Below are 24,060 nucleotides of genomic sequence, written 5' to 3' on the forward strand. Positions count from 1 at the left end.
CCACCCCACATAGCCCGGTTCCTCTCTAGGTTTCTTCCTAGGTTTTGGCCTTTCTAGGGAGTTTTTCCTAGCCACCGTGCTTTTACACCTGCATTGTTTGCTGTTTGGGGTTTTAGGCTGGGTTTCTGTACAGCACTTTGAGATATCAGCTGATGTACGAAGGGCTATATAAATAAATTTGATTTGATTTGATTTTGCCATAATTTGGGGAATAGGGCTATCTTCTGTATACGACCCATACCTTGTCACAACACAACTGATTGGCTCAAACGCATTAAGGGAAGAAATTTCACAAATTAACAAGGCACACCTGTTGATTGAAATTCATTGCAAGTGACTAACTCATGAAGCTGGTTGAGAGAATTCCAAGAGGGTGCAAAGCTGTCATCAAGGCAAAGGGTGGCTACTTTTAACAATCTCAAATATAAAATCTGTTTAACACTTGTTTTTTTGGTTACTTCCTGATTCCATGTGTTTTATTTCATAGTTTTGACGTATTCACTATTATTCTACCATGAGGAAAATAGCTCAAATAGAGAAAAACCTTTGAATAACTACAAACTTTTGACTGGCACTGTATGTATAGTGAAGTCGGACGTTTACATACAACTTAGCCAAATACTCTTAACTGGGTTTTTCACAATTTCTGACATTTAATCCTAGTAAAAAGTCTCTGTCTTAGGTCAGTTAGGATCACCACTTTATTTTAAGAATGTGAAATGTCAGAATAGAGATAATTATATTTTTCAGCTTTTCTTTCTTTCGTCACATTCCCAGTGGGTCAGAAGTTTACATACACTCTATTAGTATTTGGTAGCATTGCCTTTAAATGGTTTAACTTGGGTCAAACTTTTTGGGTAGCCTTCCACAAGCTTCCCATAAATAAGTTGGGTGAATTTTGGCCCACTCCTGACAGAGCTGGTTTAACAGTCAGGTTTGAAGGCCTCCTTGCTCGCACACGCTTTTTCAGTTCTGGCCACAAATATTCTATAGGATTGAGGTCAGGCTTTGTGATGGCCACTCCACTACCTTGACTAAGGTTGTCCACAACTTTGGGAGTATGCTTGGGGTCATTTTCCATTTGGAAGACCCATTTGCGACCAAGCTTTAACTTCCCGACTGATGTCATGAGATGTTGCTTCAGTATATCCACATAATTTTCCTGCCTCATGATACCATCTATTTTGTGAAGTGTACCAGTCCCTCCTGCAGCAAAGCACCCCAACAACATGATGCTGCCACCCTCGTGCTTCACGGTTGGGATGGTGTTCTTCGGCTTGCAAGCCTCCCCCTTTTTCCTCCAAGCATAACGATGGTCATTACAGCCAAATAGTTCTATTTTATTCCATCAGACCAGAGGACATTTCTCCAAAAAGTACAATCTTTGTCCCCATGTGCAGTTGCAAACCAGAGTCTGGCTTTTTTAATGGCGGTTTTGGAGCAGTGGCTTCTTCCTTGCTGAGAGGCCTTTCAAGTTATGTTGATATAGGACACGTTTTACTGTGGATATAGATACTTTTGTACCCGTTTCCTCCAGCATCTTCACAAGTTCCTTTGCTGTTGTTCTGGGATTGATTTGCACTTTTCGAACAAAAGTACGTTCATCTCTAAGAGACAGAACGTGTCTCCTTCCTGAGAGGTATGACGGCTGCATGGTCTCATGGTGTTTATACTTGCATACGATTGTTTGTAAAGATGAAAGTGGTACCTTCAGGCATGGAAATTACTCCCAAGGATGAACCAATACTTTTGAGGTCTTTTGATTTTCCCATGATGTCAAGCAAAGAGGCACTGCGTTTGAAGGTAGGTCTTGAAATACATCCACAGGTACACCTCCAATTGAGTCAAATTATGTCAATTAGCTTATCAGAAGCTTCTAAAGCCATGACATAATTTCTGGAATTTTCCAAGCTGTTTAAAGGCACAGTTAACTTTGGGCATGTAAACGTCTGACCCACTGGAATTGTGATACAGTGAAATAATCTGTCTGTAAACAATTGTTGTAAAAATGACGTGTCATGCACAAAGTAGATGTCCTGCAGACTTGCCAAAATTATAGTTTGTTAACAATACATTTGTGGAGTGGTTGAAAAACGAGTTAATGACTCCAACCTAAGTGAATGTAAACTTCCAACTTCAACTGTATGTACAGTGGGGCAAAAAAGTATTTAGTCAGCCACCAATTGTGCAAGTTCACACTTAGAAATATGAGAGGTCTGTAACTTTCATCATAGGTACACTTCAACTATGGTGTCTTTTATACTGATAACAAGTTCAAACAGGTGCCGTTAATACAGGTAACGAGTGGAGGGCAGAGAAGCCTCTTAAAGAAGTTGTTTCAGGTCTGTGAGAGCCAGAAATCTTGTTTGTTTGTAGGTGACCAAATACTTATTTTCCACCATAATTTGCAAATAAATTCATTAAAAATCCTACAATGTGATTTTCTGGATTTTTTGTCCATTTGGTCTGTCATAGTTGAAGTGTACCTATGATGAAAATTAAAGGCCTCTCATATTTTTAAGTGGGAGAACTTGCACAATTGTTGGCTGACTAAATATTTTTTTTGCCCCACTGTATGTGTGCATACGTGCATGCATGCATGTATGTATATACACAAAGTATATGGACACCCCTTCAAATGAGTGGATTCGGCTATTTCAGCCACATCCGTTGCTGACAGGTGTATAAAATCGAGCAAACAGCCATGCGATCTCCATAGACAAACATTGGCAGTAGAATGACCTCACTGAAGAGCTCAGTGACTTTCAACATGGCAAATTCCTGCCCTGCTAGAGCTGCCCAGGCCAAGCGTAAATGCTGTTATTGTGAAGTGGAAATGTCAAGGAGAAACAACGGCTCAACCGTAGAGTGGTAGGCCACACAAGCTCACAGAACAGGACCGGCGAGTGCTAATGCTCGTAGTGTGTAAAAATCTGTCCTCACTACCGAGTTCAAAGCTGCCTCTGGAAGCAACGACAGCACAATAACGGTTTGTTGGCCCCTTAGTTCCAGTGAAGGAGAATTTTAGTGCTAAAGCCTACAATGACATTCTAGAAGATTATGTGCTTCCAACTTTATGGCAACAGTTTGCAGAAGGCCCTTTCCTGTTTCAGCTTGACAATGCCCCTGTGCACAAATTGAGGTCCACACAGAAATGTTTTGTTGAGATCAGTGTGGAAGAACTTGACTGGCCTGCACAGAGCCCTCACCTCAACTCCATTGAACACCTTTGGGATGGATTGGAACACCTCCTGCGAGCCAGGCCTAATTGCCCTAAATCAGTGCTTGACCTCACTAACACGCTTGGCTGAATGGAAGCAAGTTCCTGCAGCAATGTTTCAACCTCTAGTGGAAAGCCTTCCCAGAAGAGTGGAGGCAAAGGGGGGGGGGGGGACCAACTCCATAGTAATGACCATGATTTGAGTGTTGTCAAAAGAGCAGGTGTCCACATACTTTTGGTCAAGTAGTGTATACACTCGAGTTTCATTTACAACTGTTGATCCAGGTAAAAAGGCACAAAAAAGATAACTGCACTTACCAGAGTGCATGCGCTCAATGATGATGGACTGCTGTGGAGGAGGCTGGAGGAAGTGAGAGGCTTGAGAGAGGGCCAACGCCAGACCGCTGCCCATGGGGTTCTGCAACAAACAAAGACGCTTTTCAGTCAAAACATTTTGAATATAAAACTTCTTAATTTAAATATTTTATTTATTGAAGAAATGCAACAAAAGTCCCTTGGTGTTCATGTGAAAGCACAAACCTAACTGCTGTGCTTTGAGCTATTGGCATTTTAGTAATTTAGCAGACGCAACCTTTCGGTTACTGGCCCACACTCTTATCCGCTAGGCTATCTGCCGTCAAAGAGTTGTTTGTGACTGACCGGCTTGGCTTTCTGGCTGTTCTTGTTGTGTGCGGCCAGGTTGACAGGCGGTGGGTCTATCATGGAGCCAGGGAAGAGCTGGGCCAACTCCACACTGATGGCTGCTGACACCGCCTCGTTGGGAGGAGTGAGTGGTGGCGTCATGAACAGCGGGGTGGTCTTGGGCGTGGGGGGGATGACTTCAGAGGGATGGATGAAGAAGCCGGGGGCACTGGAAGGCACAGAGTTGTGGATGGGCCCCACGCCGGAGGCCGCAGCTGCTGAAGTGGTCTGGTGCAACTTTGCCTCCAGCTTGGCCTTCTGTTCCGAACACAGACAGAATTACTACTCGGCTAAAACTGCCAAATATCACACTGATACATTGCATTTGTTAAACTATTCAGACCGCTTCACTTTATTCACATTTTATGTTATAGACTTAATCTAAAACTTATAAAATAAATAAAAATCCTCAATCTACACACAATACCCCATAATGACAAAGTTAAGTTTTTTATTTTCTAATTCAAAAATAAAAACAAATATCTTATTTACATAATTATTCAGACCCTTTGCTATGAGACTTGAAATTGAGCTAAGGTGCATCCTGTTCCCATTGATCATCCAACTTGGAGTCCACCTGTGGTAAATTCAAATGATTGGACATGATTTGGAAAGGCACACACTTGTCAACAAAGGTACCACAGTTGACAGTGCATGTCAGAGCAAAAACCAAGCCATGAAGTCTAAGGAACTGGCCATAAAGCTCTGAGAAAGGATTGTGTCGAGTCACAGATCTGGGGAAGGGTACCAAATCATTTCTTCAGCATTGAAGGCCTCCATCATTCTTAAATGGAATAAGTTTGGAACCACCAAGACTCTTCCTAGAGCTGGCTGCCTGGCCAGACTGAGCAATCAGGGGAAAAGGGCCTTGGTCAGAGTGGGGACCAAGAACCCAATGGTCACTGACAGAGCTCCAGAGTTCCTCTGTGGAGACGGGAGAACCTTCCAGAAGGACAACCATTTCTGCAGCACTCCACCAATAAGGCCTTTATAGTAGAGTAGCCAGACGGAAGCCACTCCTCAGTATTAGGCACAACAGTCTGCTTGGAGTTTGCCAAAAAGCAGCTTATGGACTGTAAACCAAGATTAAGATGAAACCAAGATTAAACTCTTTGGCCTGAATGCCAAGCGTCACATCTGGAGGAAACCTGCCATCATCCCTACATTGAAGAATGATGGCAGCATCATGTTGTGGGGATGTTTTTCAGCAGCAGGGACTGGGAGACTAGTCAGGGTCGAGGGAAAGCTGAACAGAGCAAAGTACAGAGAACACCTTGATGAGAAACTGCTCCAGAGCGCTCAGGACTTCAGACTGGGGCAAAGGTTCACCCTCCAACGGGACATGAATGCTATGCACACAGCCAAGACAACACAAGAGTGACTTCGGGACAAGTCTCAATGCCCTATGCGGCCCAGCCAGACCCATACTTGAACCCTATCAAACATCTCTGGAGAGACCTGAAAGTACCTGTGAAGCAACGCTCCTCATCCAACCTGACAGAGAGGATCTGCAGAGAAGAATGGGAGAAACTCCCCAAATAGAGGTGTGCAACGCTTGTAGCGTCATACCCAAGAAGACTAAGCTGTAATCACTGCCAAAGGTGCTTAAACAAAGTACTGAGTAAAGGGTCTGAATACTGAAGTAAAATGTCATTTTTGTTTTTTTACAACATTTCAACAAACCTGTTTTTGATTTGATATTTTGGGGTGTTATGTTAAAGATTGACGAGGGGAGGGGGGAGAAAGTAATTCATTTTAGAATAAGGTTGTAACATAACAAAATGTGGAAAAAGTCAAGGGGTCTGAATACTTTCCGAATGCACTGTACATGAAGTCTGACACATGATATTGGTGTTTGTGCACATAGTGACGGCTTCGATAAGAAGACGCTTGTACGTGCACCTGTGTGAGTACTTAAGATGCATGTCTGTGAATACGTGTGTAGGGACATGTCCGTTTGTAAGTTTGCCTGTATGGGTACTAGAGTCCCTGACCTGTTGCTGTAGTTTGAACAGCTGCTGCTGTTTCTCCTGGAGCACCTGCAGCTGCTGCTCTGCAGACACCATGGCGTGGGACAGTGACTGCAGAGCCACCTGGGCTGCCGAGCTCAGCGCCGTAGACGCCTCGCCCACTGTGCCCGCCGACAGGCCACCCACCGCCGGGGTCACACCGAATGTGCTCACTGGGAGAAGAGGGGGCAAAGGTCAGGAGTATAAATCAAAATCCCTGAGTAGGAACAATGAAGATGTTTAATGTTCCGTTTCACGAAGGGTCTGGATAAACCTTTACACAAATAACAAGAAGCAGCTGAGGTAGGTACCTGTGAACATGCTTGCGTCGTCCCTCTCCACCCTGGTGCCGTCGCTGGTAGAGATACAGGTAAAGTGCAACGGCTCCACCTCCAGGAGCCCAGTGAGGGCTGTGAAGCTGCCCTCGGCCGCCGCACAGCTGCTTACCTTGCCGTTCCCTGCAATAGACACACACACAGGTTAAGTCACACACACCAGAGTACAGCCCAGACCAAAATGAATCCACTGATGAAGGAATTGGATAGGTGTAAGCAATATGGTGCAGACCTGAGAGAATTTCGGAAAGGTCAATCTCGTCTGACTGGACGCCGATGCTACTGTTGAAGGCATTCTTACAGGAGGAGCCGCTGACCTCCAGGTCAAAGAGCACTGGGTCGAATGGGGAGCTGTACAGGCCGTATCTGGGGAGGAGACACATGGTGCAGAGCATTATAATACACAGAGTCCAGCTGGGTTCAAAAACTATGGTATTCTTCTGGCAACATTAGTCAGTTTTTTTTGGTTTCTTTAGGTCCTGATTGGGGTGTAAGGACACTAGAGGGTGAAAAGGCCCACCTGGTCTGTAGCAAAGCCTCCAGGGGCGTGAGGCGGTCCTGCAGTTGCCGGGAGACAGCGGTGAGCAGAGAGGCACAGGCCGTGCTGCAGCCCGACAGGTCCTCATCCTTCACATAGTTCAGCAGCACAAAGTACCAGAACACCGACCCTGAGAGAGAAAGAGAGACTTCGACACATGCCACTGCCTAGCAAAACCATGCACTTCCAAAACAATGCTGTTGACAATGCAGAAGCCTTCTAGCCATGATTGTGTTATCAGGAAAAACAGTATTTCTACTTACCACCTGTAGCTGCTGCAGGCAAGTAAGGCATATTGTCCAGCAGAGCATTCAGGAGATTCATGCCAAAGCCCTGCTGACTGGGCTCCCCTTTTCCATTACTGATGATATAGCAGACAAAAACAAGTTACAAATGTGCACACCTACTACATCACACAAGGACCAACAACAAGTATGACAGAGTATGGGTCACAACATCCATGAAAAGCCCAACTCACCTAATACAAAGTGCAAGAAAGCGGGCGCATTTGTGGGCTATACTCCGTCCAGCCTCAAAAAAACACACCCGCACAATGTCGGTCAGCCGTTTCCTTGTTTTCATCAGCAGAGCCTCCTTTCCTTCTCTCAGGCTGGAAGGAAAAGAACCAACATGCCCAATATTGTTTGTACCATGTTGTGCTGCTGCCATGTTGTGTTGCTACCATGCTGTGTTGTCATCTTACGTCTCTCTGTAGTGTTGTCTCTTCTCGTGATGTGTGTTCTGTCCTATATTTTTATTTAGTATTTTTAATCCCGGATCCATACCCGCAGGAAGCCTTTTGCGTTTTTGTAGGCAGTCAATGTAAATAAGACTTTGTTTTACACTGACTTGGGTGGTTAAATAAAAATAAAATATTAATAAACACTTCAATAACATTATGGGTGAATATTTAAACAAAATTGTGATCATTAACGTTAAGAAAATAATCCCTTGTTCCCCCCCCCCACAAAATTTAAAATCACAGTTATCACAAAGCATATTCTTTGCCGTTATAGCCGACCTAGACAATAGGCTAAAAAAGTTGTGTAATGTTGTGTAATTTAAATGAAACCAGGGGGAAAGAGGCATGCAAGACAAGATCTGCGAGATACAGATGACCAAGACATATGCGCACAGTTCTGCCTGCCCCTCCTCTCCCCTCCCCTGCTCTTTGCTAATGATGAGTGTGTATTCAGTCTTCGGGCTGTTGCCTGCAGAATATCCTAGTTTATTCATGAGACCAATGTTGCCTGGATACGGAGGTGTCTTCGGGCCAGTCTTGCAAGCACAGGGTACTTGTCGTTGCTGAGTGGTTGGGGGTGTTTTTGTCTCATATGAAATTACAGCAGGCTACTGGCTCGCCTGCCCATTCTCTTCGCTAATGATGCGAGTGTGTGTGTTCAGTGGAATGTGGAATATATCCTAGCCTTGACCATTGATGATAGGCCCTAATTTACAGAAGTTGCAAACCAAGAAGTCGCGAGATACTGCTTTTGATTACCGACAGATAGGTCTAGTGCATGGTTCTGATCTGCCTATGCTGTTCCCCTCCCCTCTAGCTCACTATGAAAGACGCAAGTGTTACTGTTCTCGGAAGGTTGCAACTAATCAGTCTCCTCCATTCCAAAAAGATCACATTTTAGTAAGTTAGTTGAGGAATCAATTATTTTGGAGACTAATCTCCACCACTACATCTTCATTGTTAACAGTGGTAAAACCGGAAGAGAAATGCAAGCGACAGCAGCGAAGTCCAGTATGGCAATACTCTGAGAAGTTAAATGTGAAGGTGGTGAGATGCAATCTTTGCGAGGTGGAATTGAGGTATAGTAATGGTAGTGCAGGGGCAATACACAACCATCTGAAAGGGACAAAAACCGTTGCTGGCAACAGCTGCATTGTGAATTCACATGGAATTGTATGGGTTTTTTTGGAGGGGGGAGGTGCCAATAAATCTGGATATTTGTCAAATCTGAAATGATGTGTGTTCTAACAGGCCTACAATGTTATTAAAATCCAATGTGGATATATTTAGCCGTTTCAGGCTGCATAATATTTAGAAGATGTCCTTTTCAGGTTTAGAACTCCATTTCGTATATTCAAATTGTATTTGTCACGTGCGCAAATACAACAGATGTAGACCTAGTCAGCCATATAGAAAATCGGTGGTGGTAGTTGAAGCAGTTGATAAGTGTAATGGAGTTGATTGGTGACAACATGAACGATTGGGGTTGACATCCATACAAGCACTATACTCCGATTTGTACCCTTACAGTGTAAAACACACATATAAACTACCTAAATGTAGACTCATTTTGATGGCCGTCTCGATAATCCCCCCCGAGTGGTATTTCCATTGTTTTGGTCTAATTCCATTGATCTCTTTACCGCATGTATAGAGCATCTCTGTATCCCTATGAATATCACATCTCCTTCTTGCTTCCCACATTGATACTCTTAGGCCCACCTGCAGGGTCCGTTGGAGTACACTCCAGCCAGCCAGCAGAGGCAGTCCAGGATGAGGCTCTGGGAGTGCTCTGTGCCAGGGCCCTCGTCCGCCCCCTTACACAGCCCATTCAACAGCTTCTCATGGAAATCTGGAAACTGCAGCATGGCACAGCGCTGGACTCTGAAAAAGACAGGAGCAACATACACACAATTCAGTTAGTCATGTTTTACTACTATGATATAACGAGTATTGAAGTAACAAGATGCATGTCCGTTCTCAATAAACTGTGCAAGATCAGGGAATAACACGCTTTATTAAGGTGTTGGGATTTTACAATAGTTGAGTGTTTTTCGAGAAATAACGGTACTAAGGGCTGCACCTTTCTTTGGGTATGGAGGTCTTCTTAAACCTTCGGATTGTGACGGACACCTCCTGGAGCAGGTCGCAGCCGCGGAGGTTGTCAGGTTTCTTCGACTGAGCAGGAGAATCTGCTTTGGAAGTAGAGGCCTTTTCCTAAATGGAAGAGAGGGGTATTTTAAACACAGAAAACAGTACAGTGTTAGATCAGAGAGGTCCAAGAGGGCTATTTTAAAATTGTAGAATTGTAAACTAACAGAGACAATGTCCTTCAAGAATGAGATGTTGCTGGTATGAGGAAGCCACATCCAAGCAATTTGACATTTTCAACTTCTCACTGAGAACCTGGCAATTGCATTATTCTCCCACCAGATGGAGACAAGGGAGAAAGCTACAATCAAGGCCATCCATGCACTCAATTTACACAACTGTACAATCAGTCAAAAGCGCCTCGTGTGCAGCAGAGAAGGACTACTGAAATAAGCTGATGTAAAATTGCATTAGTTTTCCAATGCTTTGCCCTCAGTACCTTCGTGGCTTGTGCCCTCTGCAGCAGGGTGGAGAGGGAATGGCCCTTGCTGCTCTGAGGCTTGGCAGCGGGCATCCTCACCACCGGCATGGGCCTCTCCTCCATGCCCTTGTCGCTCACCGCCTTGATGTGCACCAGGAACGAGCGGTACTTGCCCCCAGCCATGCCTGCAGGGAGGGGGACAAACCAGCAGAAAACACACTGAAACCATCTAACATACAATACATACATTGCCGGGGGGGGTTCAGATAGATGATCTGCATGCCACTGCTCTTTCGCTCTTCAAGAAAAAGTTGGGAGGACACATATTGGAGTGACAAAAATGGTCAAGGTAAGATTTCTTCAATGTGACTTGATGTGAAAGTTGGCAGATATTGCTACCTTTGACCAGCTTGGGGCTGGTGAGGCTCAGCATCCCAGCATGGCCTGAGAGGTCCAGTCCACTGGCCAACCACACAGGACCACACAGGATATCCTCCTTATGGTCTTCTAGGAAAGTGCACAGCCTGGAGCCTGGAAGAAGAAGAATATTATGAAACTTCTGCTCGGCTGAGGAACCCCTCGGATTGCAGCTTCACCCTCAGAATCACTAATCATCTACAATGTGGCAACCCAACACACAATAATCAAGTGTCAAACTGCATCTATCAACCCTGGCTGCCTCTCCATGCAGCTTTCTACCTGATGTCTCTTCGATGTCCATGAACTGAATGTCGTCTGTAAAGTCGTGCAAAAGTGGCTGTCCATTCCTCTCCCCATTGGCATGGAGGACATGGGACAGGGGGAAGGAGATCTGTCTGTCAACTGCCGTCTCTGGAGAGAAAAGCAAAGAACAAATCTAATTGAGACCGTAGGCATCTGCAAATAAGATGTGTTAAGCATGATCATAAATGAAACAATCAATATTTCCCTGCACAAAGACTAGTTATCTATGGCAGCCAGTCCTCTTCATTGCAGGTCTCCAGACTGCGACCCTTTGACTTGACAGTACGTGTTAAAAACGTTTTTGTCGCACTGGTGCGATCTGCACATTCTGCCTGGTCACAAACAAAATGTTGTATTTTGGGGAGAATGAAACCATGAATCTGTCAAACAGCAAAGTGCCTTATCCTCATGATTCCCATAATAAAAAGTGCCCGCCCTGCCGACAGCTCAAAACAAGATGGACGCTGCATCAAAGTTGCTTTTTAATATGAATTCACGTTTACTGTATCGTACTATTAGTTTGAGTGTCTTGCTCTCTGCAAAACACTAGCTAGTTGGTCTTAAGAAGCTGGAATATACCTAACACAAATTCCTAATGCTGATCACCAACTAGCTAGCCTAATGCCATTTAGCTAATGCACTGAGCTAGGGCAAAGAAAAAGTCAACTAATACAGGATGCTTTTAATTTAACTAGGCAAGTCAGTTAAGAATAAATTATTATTTACAATGATGGCTTACCCCGGCCAAACCCGGATGATGGTGGGCCAATTGTGCGCCGCCCTATGGTACTCGCAATAACGCAGGATGTGATACAGCATGTTGTTCGTGCAACAGTATGCTGAATCAAGAGAGCCTATAGTATATCCTAAAATCTTTTAATGTCCTCAACTGGCAGCTTCATTAAATAGTACCAGCAAATCACCCGTCTCAATGTCAACAGTGAAGAGGCGACTCCGGGATGCTGGCAGAGTTGCAAAGAAAAAGCCATATCTCAGACTAGCCAATAAGCTAGCTCAGTTGGTAGAGCAGGGCGCTTGTAACGCCAGGGTAGTGGGTTCGATCCCCGGGACCACCCATACGTAGAATGTATGCACACATGACTGTAAGTCGCTTTGGATAAAAGCGTCTGCTAAATGGCATATATTATTATTATATTATTTTATATTGATTAAGATTGGCAAAAGAACACAGACACTGGACAGTGGAACTCTCCCTAGAATGCCAGCATCCCGGAGTCGCCTCTTCACTGTTGACGTTGAGACTGTTGTATTGCAGGTACTATTTAATGAAGCTGCCAGTTGAGGACTTGTGAGGCGTCGGTTTCTCAATCTAGACACGAATGTACTTGTCCTCATGCTCACTTGTGCACTGGGGCCTCCCACTCCTCTTTCTATTCCGGTTAGCGCCAGTTCGCGCTGTTCTGTGATGGGAGTAGTACACAGCGCTGTACGATATCTTCGGTTTCTTAGCAATTTCTCACATGGAGTAGATTTTATTTCTCAGAACAAGAATAGACTGATTAGTTTCAGAAAAAAGCACTTTGTTTCTGGACATTTTGAGCCTGTAATCGAAGCCACAAATGATGATGCTCCAGATACTCAACTAGTCTAAAGAATGCCAGTTTTATTGCTTCTTTAATCTGAACAACAGTTTTCAGCTGTGCTAACATAATTGAAAAGGGGTTTTCTAATGATCAATTAGCCTTTTAAAATCATAAGCTTGGATTAGCTAACACAACGTGCCATTGGAACACAGGAGTGCTAGCTGCTGATAATGGGCCTCTGTACGCCTATGTAGATATAACAAAAGATCTGCCGTTTCCTACTACAATAGTCATTTACAGCATTAACGATCAATTTGATGTTATTTTAAAATGTACAAAAAAAAGTGCTTTTCTTTCACAAACAAGGACACTTCTGTGTGACCCCAAACTTTTGAACGGTTGTGTACATGCAGAAAGCTGACACCAACCTCTCTTTAATACCAGTAGCCTAGTGGTTAGAGCATTGGGCCAGTAACCAAAAGGTTGCTGGATCAATTCCCAGAGCTGACAAGGTAGAAATCTGTTGTTTTGCCCTTGAGCAAGGCAGTTAACCCACTGTTCCCCGGGGGCCAAAGACACCCCCAGTACCTCTCTGATTCAGAAAGGTTGGGTTAAATGCGGAAGACACTCCAGTTGAATGCATTCAGTTGTACAACTGACGAGGTATCCCCCTTTCCCTTAATAGCAAGGGACAAAGAGAGGGGCATAGTATAGGCAGGTCAGCCACCAGGCAGACCGAGCCAGAACTGTGCTATAGACCTATCTAGCGGCAATCAAAAGCTGTGTATCCCAATAAAATGTTGTATCTTGCAATTTCTTGGCTTTCCATATCTCATAACTTCAGTAAAGCAAGGCCTTTCATCAATGGCAAGGGTATTGAGATGAGCGAGATTAAAACACTTGGCTCTCACAGTCACACACAGTATCTGCGCATGAGTTAGCAGCGTGGTAGACAGGGCAACAACACAGAAGTCGCGCCTTGCGCTTCAACACTCGTAGTTGTTGCAGAAATTGACCCACTCCCATATCACTACACCCGCAATAACACCTGCTAAATATGTGTATGTGACCAATAACATTTGATTTGACTGTAAAGTTTACTTTCTACATATACAACAAAAAAAAGTTCTTAACATTAAGAATCCCAGTTTCACACCCCAAGTCTAAGGGGATAGGTCCATTCTATTTCTGACTGAAATGACACCCACCCTGTATTAAACAACATGTTTTTTTCTCAACCAATGGTGGGCAGAACACAAAAACCTCAGATGGTGTCAAGTAGGATCTAAGCTACAACATATGCAAATATAAAAATCTGAGTTAACAAGTTTAGATAATTGACCTTAAAAAAAGGTTAAACATTTTTACAAAGTGTTAATAAAAAGGATCCCTAACAGTCATTCTGATACCCATGTCAAATTTAATTTTCAGTGACTAACATATCACCCATAATATTTTTGGGGGGTTGAAAAATGACTCATGGCTAACTACCAGGAAGCTTGAGTGGGCAGGGAGCTTATAATCATGAGCTCTTTGAAATGCCTATGTCAAGAAACTTCGATGCAGTGAGGAGTAAAATCAAGCATTTTTGGTGATACAAAGCAACTCAAACAATTAAACTGTATCAATGATGTCAAAAAGTGTTTTATACATCTCCTGTTTGGCAAGCCTCTTGTGATGCGGTTCACAGCAGCCCTGACGGATGTGTTGAGATGACAAATGCGCCAGTTTTGAACACCCCCCCCCCCCCCCCCTTTGTTCCACGCCAGCTGATGACCTAGCTAGCCAATAATTAGCTAACACCAGACACAGATGAAAGGGGAAACATCTAAGTATCTTTAAAGTTTAAAGTTTACACTATTCATATATGTTATTTGCTGACACACTACAGTTCAATTTTTTGCACCAGTAGATTAGCTACCGAATTATATAATCCCGCCTCCAGAACCCAAGTGTGTCACATGGGGAGGGAGCTAGTATTTATGATCAAACTTTGTCAATTTAGAAGCAACATTCATTTTTAATACTTGGGTCAATATACTTTGATCTGTTTTTATTCAAACGACCATTAAACTTTTAAAATAAATTATAAACCCTGTTTGTAAACTTTTAAATGACAACCTCAATTGTTTATCTTTTCAGTGATGAAGCCATGGATGTCTCATGGTAGGGTGGGGTATGCAAAATGGGTCAAAATTGAGCAGATTTTTCTCGTGAATGTTTTCACATTCAGGTAAAAAAAATAACAATAAAAGACAAAATAATTAAAAATAAAAATGTGGCCCACTTCTTCTATGTGCAAAAGTATAGAGAGTTGTTAAGTCAAAAGGAATGCTGTCGAAAAGAGATTGAATTCAAATGGTTTTACCCTATACGTAACACTAGTGAACATAAAGATGAAGGCAAATTTATCTCTACTGAACAAACAAAAAATACATTACAAACTCTGGAGCCTAGGGACCTATAAAATAGGCAATGCAGATGGAATCATGGAATCCAGACATAAATACTGAATTCAACAATATTCAAAAATGTATTGAAGTGAATAGGGAATTAACTAAATGTATTGATAATTCATACCTTTGCCCAAATGCATTCTGTTCATGTCTTATGATACATCAGAGATTCATATTCCTGCAACTTCCTGAACAGAATGAAAATTCCTCGTCTGTTTGTGCCATGTCCTTTGCGTAGCCGTTAGCGATGACACTAATGAAAAGTATTCTGGTAGATGGAAAGGCTTTCCCAAAAAACCTTCTCAATTAAAGTAGCCTGTGCTTGCCTTACAGAATGATATCATGATTATTTGAATCAACCCAGTAGGTATTTGTTTTGAAAATTGGCATCCCATGTGCGCCACAAAAAACTGCTAAACAGCTTCTTGCTCGGTGCACACTGGAATGACTTCACACATTTTTCCCAGACCTCTCCTGATGTGGTTTAAGCATCGTTGTGGACTTCTAGCAACCATTATTTTGTTTTTCTATTTAAAAACGTGTGATTGTTTTTTGCTCTCAAAGGAAAACAGAAACCTGGAAAAACAAAACTGAGAACAGAATTTGGGATAACACAAAACAGAACCCAGCAAAGAATAAAACTGATTTTATAGGGCCCTGGAATAACAAAAATAGCCTAATTGTCAAACCAAAATCCATGAAAATAGCTGGATTAACTTCTTAATTAAATACCATCTCAGTAGCCCAACACACTTCTTAATAGATCACTTCGACTGACTTAATAAGATTATTACACCTATTTTTCCTATTGTGTGACGCTGTGAAAAATATTTTTTTCGGGTGTGGCCAAATCATGGGCAGGTGTCACAAACTAAAAAGGTTTGTGGCACCAGAGCCACCAGGTGAAAAATGTTACTCTGGAGTCCTGCATAGATACATAGATACTCAAGATACTATATTTAAAAAATTTGCCAAGGCAACATAGAGATAGCGTTGAGTGACCTCACCGTTGACCTTGCCCAGACCTGGGGCCTTGTTCTTCAGCAGGGTGATCTGGATCTGAGGAATGTTAGTGATGTTGGCATTCATGACGAACTTGAAGTCCACGTGGCCCACCATGCAGGCCTTGGGAAGGACCAGTTCAAATACATGCTCGTCCCAGCTGGAGCTACAAACAACAAAGAAAGCATGGCCGCATTATTCACCTCCTCAAATACTTCCTAATATCAAGACATCCTAGGCTACTTTTTTTATAGGAGCATGTGAGACTTAACATACAAGTTAAAAAGGAACATGTAGGTGTGGTCCTCAATGAGGAATTTATAATGGGTCTGTATTTTCCAAATGTACAGCCATTGTGATTGTATATTAATAGTGTGACGTTTGTGGATAGACTTAAGAGAAATGAGTCACTGACTACACATACCCATAAGGATTCTACTCACACCCATACCCACCCAGTCATACCCACACGTCCGTACCCGTCACTCTGCAGCTTCCAGGTGCGTGTGTGCTGGGCGGCGTCTCCATGGTGCTGCTGGTGCAAGTGCTGGGGATGGCGACGCTGCTGCTGCTCCTGCTGGACCTCCACCCAGCAGGGCGGCACTGTGGCCGAGAAGCGCGGCGTCAGTGTTTCGAAGCGCGTCAGCTCTACCAGCGACGTCAGGCTCTCCACAGCCAACACTTGGTCCACCAGGAGGTCAACTCCTTACCGGGAGAAGAGGTTGGCAGAGTACAAAATATATATATATATATTTTTAAAAACAAAGGCCACGGGGATGTAAAGAACTTATGAAACCGGAAAATGTATTGTTGCTATTCCAGTCTGTACAGTATAATGTTGTCAATCAGCATATGATTTCACTGGAAAGAGTGTTCCAATAAGCAATGACTAGTCAGTTACCAATATCTATGAAATATATTTCATAGGTGTTCATAGTCAGCAAGGGTGAAATGAGGTAACAGGGCTGCACAGTTATTGAATGAGCAGAGAAGCAGCAGAGATGTGAAGTGTAAAGGGGTCTGTGTCTCCTACCTGTGATACCTGGGCTCGAGGGGTTGGAGGAGGGCTTTGCCCCCTCCAACAGCTGTTCAGCCCCTTTAGAAAGGGGGCCATCGACAAAAATGTCGCTGTCATCTACATCGTCACACACACCTCCAATTTGAAGGAAATGAAGTTCTCCACCTAGAGGGGGGTTAGATAACTGCAGTCAGACTTCAAATTCTTAATGTGAAATGGATCCAAAGATTTCATAAATATATATTTCTGCACAGTTGTCATTTTAACACAATAACTGCTCTACCAAAGAAATGGATTTTCCCTTAAAATCAATCATCCCTGCTTGAAGAGGGATAGGATGTGCATGGTTCTTCAAATATTCAAACAGACTTTGGTATTAGAATACTTTTGAATATAATTTGTGAGAAAAATTAAGCCTATTTTAACACTGAAAAAGCTTTTTATAAATTACAATATCCATGTGACATTGTTACAAGGGTACACAGTGCCTTCAGAAATTATTCACAACCCTTTACTTTATTCACATTGTTGTTAAAGCCGGAATTTAAAATGGATTACATTTATATTTGTCACTGTTATACACACTACCCCATAAAGTCAAAGTGGAATTGTATTTTTTTCTTTACAAATTAATTAAAAAATAAAAGGCTGCAATGTCTTGAGTCATCAAATATTCAACCCCTTTGTTGAGTCATTAAATATTCAACCCCTTTGTCATGGCAAGCCTAAATAAATTAAAGAGTAAAAAACGTGCTTAACAAGTCACATAATAAGTTGCATGGACTCACTGTGTGCAAAAAGTGTTCTAACATGATTTCTGAATAACTACCTCACCTATGTACCCCACACATACAGATCCCTCAGTTGAACAGTGCATTTTAAACACAGATTCAACCACAAAGACCAGGGAGGTTTTCCAATGCCTCACAAAAGGCACCTATTAGTAGAAGGCAGAAAAAAAGATAAAAAGCAGACATTGAATATCCCTTTGATCATGGTGAAGTTATTAATTACACTTTGGATGGTATATCAATACACCCAGTCAAAACAAAGATAGAGGCGTCCTTCTGAACTCAGAGGAAGGGACAGCTAGAGTTTAATGGCTGTGATAGGAGAAAACTGAGGACTGCTCAACAACATTGTAGTGGCGCCACAACAGTAACCTAATTTACAAAGTCAAAAGGAAGCCCGTACTGAATAAAAAAATATTCTAAAACATGCATCCTGTTTGCAACAAGGCAACAAGCAATTCACTTTTTGTCCTGAATACAAAGTGTTGAGTTGGATTTGCCCCCAGCATATTACTGATAACCACCATATTTCCAAGCATAGTGATGGCTGCATCATGTTAGAAGTTCTCTTTACAAAAAATGTAACTAGGCAAGTCAGTTAAGAACAAATTCTTATTGAAAATGACAGCCTAGAAACAGGGGGTTAACTGCCTGTTCAGGGGCAGAACAACAGATTTTTACCTTGTCAGCTCGGGCATTCGATCTAGCAACCTTTCAGTTACTAGCCCAACGCTCTAACCACTCGGCTACCTGGCGCCCCTCCCCAGCCCTTTGTAATAGTTAAGGACTGGGGAGTTTCAGGATAAAAAAATAAATAAATGGAATGGCACGAAGCACAGGGAAATTCCGAGAGGAAAACCTGGTTCAGTCTGCTTTCCACTAGACACTGGGAGATTAATTCACCTTTAAGCAGGACAATAACCCACAACACAAGGCCAAATCTACCATGAATGTTCCTTAGTGGCCTAATTACAGTTTTTACTTAAATCTAATTGAAATGGAAGGACCTGAACATGGTTGTCTCGCAATGATCAACAACCAATTGGACAGAGCTTGAAGAATTTTGGGAACAAATCATATTATAATTCTTTTTTGTTTTTAAATGGGCAAATGTTGCACAATCCAGGTGTGGAAAACTCTTAGAGACATACCCAGAAAGACTCACAGCTGTAATTGCTGCCAAAGGTGCTTCTGCAAAGTATTAAGTCATTGAATACTTATGTAAATTAGATATACTACTGTATTTTATTTGTTTATACATTTGCAAAGATGAGTGAGGACAAAAATACTTCATCCATTTCAGCGCATGTGACTAACACATTTGATTTGGTAACTAGTGACGACCGGTAACCTTCATGTAGCTTGAAGTTTATGTTGGCAAAACCAAGTGGCAAAGTGACTCAATGTATGTTGCAAGTGGAGAGAGAGAGTTCAATAATGCAATGCATAAAATAAAAAAAATGCTGAATGAGGAGACTGCTATAAAGTGTCGCACAGTATACCAAAAGGTCTATACTTTATCCATACCAAAACATGAAAGAAAACTGTTCTGTACTCGAATTTGTTACATTCAGTACTTCTGTAAAACAAGCCTCACATCATCTACTGATTGAAAGTGCAGCTGAAATCCCCGAGCTCGAGTGCACAGTGGCTGCTCTACTCTTTTCTAGCTCTTGCCCAGGGATCATCAACTTCATTCAGCCACAGGCCAATTCTTTTCATGAGCAGATGGTCAGGGGGGCGTAACAAACTACAAATAATCTGTACACTGCAAATTGACAAGAAGCGCAGATATATTTTTAACCAAAACATTTTCAAACCTTGCTTACGTTTGTATACAATCACATACAGGTGAAGTCAGAAGTTTACATACACTTAGGTTGGAGTCATTAAAACCTGTTTTTCAACCACTCAACACATTTACTGTTAACTGACTTGCCAAAACTATAGTTTGTTAGGACATCTACTTTGTGCATGACAAGTAATTTTTCCAAAAATTGTTAACGGACAGAGTATTTCACTGTATCACAATTCCAGTGGGTCAGAAATTTACATACACTAAGTTGACTGAGCCTTTAAACAGCTTGGAAAATTCCAGAACATGATGTCATGGCTTTAGAAGCTTCTGATAGGCTAATTGACATCATTTGAGTCAATTGGAGGTGTACCTGTGGATGCATTTTAAGCCCTACCTTCATACTCAGTGCCTCTTTGCTTGACATCATGGGAATATCAAAAGAAAATCAGCCAAAACCTCAGAAAAACAATTGTAGACCTCCACAAGTATGGTTCATCCTTGGGAGAAATTTCCAAATGCCTGAAGGTACCACGTTCATCTGTACAAACAATAGTATAAACACAATGAGACTAAACAAAATGAGACTACGCAGCCATCATACCCCTCAGGAAGGAGACGCGTTCTGTCTCCTAGAGATGAAAGTAATTTGGTGCGAAAAGTGCAAATCAATCCCAGAACAGCAAAAGGACCTTGTGAAGATGCTGGAGGAAACAAGTACAAAAGTATCTATAACCACAGTAAAAACGAGTCCTATATCGACATAACTTGAAAGGCCATTCAGCAAGGAAGAAGCCACTGCTCTAAAACCGCCAAGCAAGACTACGGTTTGCAACTGCACATGGGACAAAGATGGTACTTTTTGGAGAAATGTCCTCTGATCTGATGAAACGAAAATAGAACTGTTTGGCCATAATGACCATCTTTATGTTTGGAAGAAAAGGGGGAGGCTTGCAAACCCGAAGAACACCATCCCAAACATGACGCAAGGGGGTGGCAGCATCATGTTGTGGGGGTGCTTTGCTGCAGGAGGTACTGGTGCACTTCACAAAATAGATGGCATCATAAGGAAGGAAAATTACGTGGATATATTGAAGCAACATCAAGACATCAGTCAGGAAGTTAAAGCTTGGTAAAAAATGGGTCTTGCAAATGGACAATGACCCCAAGCACACTCGCAAAGTGGCATAAGGACAACAAAGTACTAATTGAGTGTATGTAAATTTCTGACCCACTGTGAATGTGATGAAAGAAATAAAAGCTGAAATAAATCACTCTACTATTATTCTGACATTTCACATTCTTAAAATATAGTTGTGATCCTAACTGACCTAAGACAGGGACTTTTGACTAGGATTAAATGTCAGGAATTGTGAAAGCCACATAGATTTAAACTCAGGTTAAGGTGTATGTAAACCTCAGACTTCAACTGCATATATCTCTATTATGCTTGGGAATACTTTGAAATAGATTTTCTAAATTAAAATTATTAGATTTTTTTTTTAATCACCCGTAGGCCAAATAGTAGTTAAGATACTTGAATAGGGCCTCCCGGGTGGCGCAGTGGTTAAGGGCGCTGTACTGCAGCGCCAGCTGTGCCACCAGAGACTCTGGGCTCACGCCGAGGCTCTGTCGTAACCGGCCGCGACCGGGAAGTCCGTGGGGCGACGTAGAATTGGCCTAGCGTCGTCCGGGTTAGGGAGGGCTTGGTCGGTAGGGAGGTCCTTGTCTCATCGCGCACCAGCGACTCCTGTGGCGGGCCGGGCGCAGTGCGCACTAACCAAGGTTGGTGCACGGTGTTTCCTCCGACACATTGGTGCAGCTGGCTTCCGGATTGGATGCGCGCTGTGTTAAGAAGCAGTGCGGCTTGGTTGGGTTGTTTATCGGAGGACGCATGACTTTCAACCTTCGTCTCTCCCGAGCCCGTACGGGAGTTGTAGCGATGAGACAAGATAGTAGCTACTAAAACAATTGGATACCACGAAATTGGGGAGAAAAAGGGGTTAAAAAAATAAATAAATAAAATTAAGATACTTGAATAATGCAACACGCCATGTAGAAACGATTAATTACTGTTTGCAAAACATTACAGTAGCTTCCAGCTTTGTAGGCTAACTTCCTTGCTACCTTACAGCTGAAGCTAACATCAATTCACTACCCGAGGACTTGCAAACCATAACGCAAAGTTAGTTACAAGTTAGCTAGTCTTGGCTGAAGCCAAGTTGCCTTGGCTACTGCATCTCTCTCCACCTCCCTCCGTCTGCAGACTTCAATCTCACACACACACCGGCTCCGCTGCAGCAATAGCGCAGCAGCCTCTCTCCCTCTCGCAGCAGTGCTCAGGTTAAAAACGCAAGTAAAAACAAAAAAATAACAACATTTATTTAGAATATATGTATATTCTACAAAAATTCATGATACTATTCCAATAGTGAAATTATTTTAAAAACCCACTTGTTTATTTTTCTACTTTCGATAAATGCCAGCCTGCAGCAGACTGTAAAACAGCCACACAAATGTTCAAAAACAAACCTGACTCCCTAGAACACATTACCCCCTCCAGGCTTCGCTCACATGTCTCTCACACACACACACACACACACACACACACACACACACACACACACACACACACACACACACACACACACACACACACACACACACACACACACACACACACACACACACACACACACACACACACACACACACACACACACACACACGTCATCTTTTTTCATTGTTGTATCATATATAGTAATCACTTATCCAGGCGTTGGCAGATTATTACAAGGATAGTACAACATCATCTGCATCATTAAAACCTGGGGAATCTAAGTTATGTCATTTCTGCCTTAGACTCAGTCATTCCTCACCTTTAGTGCAAGCGCACAGGCGGTCAGTCCCGGAGCAGTAGGTGACAGAGACGAAAGGGTCAATCTCATCCACCGTCCCATCCGTCTTGGGCGGCTCCACTTTGGCCAAGACCTCCAAAGTGGAAAGGTCTAGGATCATTATGTACCCTGCCTGAGTGGTGATCACCAGGTGGCCCAGTCCAGCCACGTCTGCCTGCTTCACCTTGGTGCTGCTGGTACCAGTCCCTGGTCCACACACAGACCCATGGCCGCAGCCAGAGCCATTTTTAAACCCACGCAGAGGTTTCTCCTCCGAGGCCTCCTCGCTGTCGTCCTCCCTCCCGTCCAGCACGTCTGGCGGAAGCAGGATGAGGGAGGTGACGGCGTCCCGGGGGTCTCTGATGTGCTGCACCTTGATAGGCTCCTCCTCCAGAGTGACAATGCGGGTGGAGTAGTTGAGCTTGTAGAGGGCCAGGTAGCCTCCACCCCCACAGCCTCCCAGGGCCCTGGACGGCTGTTGCTGCTGCTGGTCAGGCGGGGGCAGGATGAGTGGGGTCTGAGGGGGCGAGGCGGAGGCGAGGGCTTCGTGTCCGTTGGCCAGTGTGGGCAGGGGCTGGAGCTCTCCCTTGCGGCGGCTGCAGAGGGCTGAGTGGAGGCGGTTGAGGTTGTTGAGGACCTCCACCTGGTTGATGGCACTGAGAGACTCCACAGAGCAGGGCTGTAGCCCCACCAGCAGGTGCACACCATCTGAGCAGGGCGTGATGGAGTCCACGTAGAGGTTCTCTTCCTCCAGCTGCTTGGGCAGCCGCAGACACTGCACCAGGGCTCCCGGCCGCGGCGCAAGCGAGCTCCACTTGTCCCCGTCCAGGGTGGCTAAATTGGCGGCAGCGTCTGCAAACTGCTGGATGTAGGTGATGGGCGGGTCCTGGAGCAGCAGCTGCTCATGGGTGTCAAACTCCATCTCGATGATTTGTGGCACGGAGAAGCCCTCCTCGTGCAGCCCCTTGCTCATTAGATTGTTCATCTGGGCAAACACCTTGCCTGACGACTTCTCCTCCGACTCCTTGAAGCTGTACAGCAAGAGCACGGGCATAGTCCTGCGCACGGTGGGCGCAGCGGAGTTAGGCGAGCCCAGCTCCAAGGGAGTGAGGTTACAGGACTCTATCTCCATGGGGCCCTGGTCAGGCACAACATGGGGTGGCTCGGGGCCCTGAGTCCTGAGGGGGCCGTCCATGGAGCGGCGAGAGGAGGGGAGTGGGGCAGCAAGGTAACTGAGCAGGCCTCCAGCCAGCAGGCAGGGGTAAGGAATGTTGTGGTGCTCCGGGAGCTTCTCCTTGGCCTTGTCGGCCTTGGCCTGGGCCAGGGAAGGGTTGGCACCCAGCTCCTCCAGGTCCTTGACTGTGTCCTCCAACACGCTGGCCACAACCTCCCACTGGAGTTTCTCTGGCTGCTGCAGGACGCTGAGCGCTGTCACGCCCAGGCTCACCTCCATGCTCTCCCTCTGGGACGGGTGGCCTGGGAACAGGAAAGACACAAATAAATGCGATAGGCCATCTTATGGATACCTAGATAGTAGTCTACGGACCAAAAGAATAAGAAGATTTGAAGATTGACTTCATACCCGTCACGGACTCTGATCTGGAATGCTCTTCACTGTCAGAGTCCTCCAACTGGTCATCACTGGCAGAGAGACAAAGAAAAAGAGGTCCTAACAGATTTCCTTTATTTTACACATACACTTAACACAACTCCATT

At 43.9% G+C, this 24,060-nt stretch overlaps 1 protein-coding gene across 18 annotated transcripts in view; it reads right to left on the reverse strand.

Annotated features, from left to right (window-relative positions):
• LOC124041292 (baculoviral IAP repeat-containing protein 6-like) overlaps positions 1–24,060 on the reverse strand; it is a 157,885-nt gene that overhangs the window by 117,817 nt on the left and 16,008 nt on the right. For 17 of the 18 annotated variants that reach the window (XM_046358720.1, XM_046358726.1, XM_046358732.1 and 14 more), the window contains exons 9-26: positions 23,927–23,985; positions 22,327–23,820; positions 16,877–17,026; positions 16,323–16,548; positions 15,849–16,009; positions 10,818–10,949; positions 10,518–10,649; positions 10,137–10,303; positions 9,630–9,763; positions 9,269–9,430; positions 7,283–7,414; positions 7,068–7,165; positions 6,787–6,934; positions 6,499–6,632; positions 6,243–6,389; positions 5,917–6,104; positions 3,881–4,180; positions 3,539–3,638 (exon numbers count right to left, since the gene is read on the reverse strand). In XM_046358720.1, the coding sequence (XP_046214676.1) occupies positions 3,539–3,638; positions 3,881–4,180; positions 5,917–6,104; positions 6,243–6,389; positions 6,499–6,632; positions 6,787–6,934; positions 7,068–7,165; positions 7,283–7,414; positions 9,269–9,430; positions 9,630–9,763; positions 10,137–10,303; positions 10,518–10,649; positions 10,818–10,949; positions 15,849–16,009; positions 16,323–16,548; positions 16,877–17,026; positions 22,327–23,820; positions 23,927–23,985 (4,064 nt within the window). The remainder of the gene's footprint in view (positions 1–3,538; positions 3,639–3,880; positions 4,181–5,916; positions 6,105–6,242; positions 6,390–6,498; positions 6,633–6,786; positions 6,935–7,067; positions 7,166–7,282; positions 7,415–9,268; positions 9,431–9,629; positions 9,764–10,136; positions 10,304–10,517; positions 10,650–10,817; positions 10,950–15,848; positions 16,010–16,322; positions 16,549–16,876; positions 17,027–22,326; positions 23,821–23,926; positions 23,986–24,060) is intronic. The other variant, XM_046358716.1, reaches the window with a different exon arrangement.

This window comes from Oncorhynchus gorbuscha, linkage group LG08 (genome assembly GCF_021184085.1).
Source record: "Oncorhynchus gorbuscha isolate QuinsamMale2020 ecotype Even-year linkage group LG08, OgorEven_v1.0, whole genome shotgun sequence".
NCBI lineage: Eukaryota > Metazoa > Chordata > Actinopteri > Salmoniformes > Salmonidae > Oncorhynchus > Oncorhynchus gorbuscha.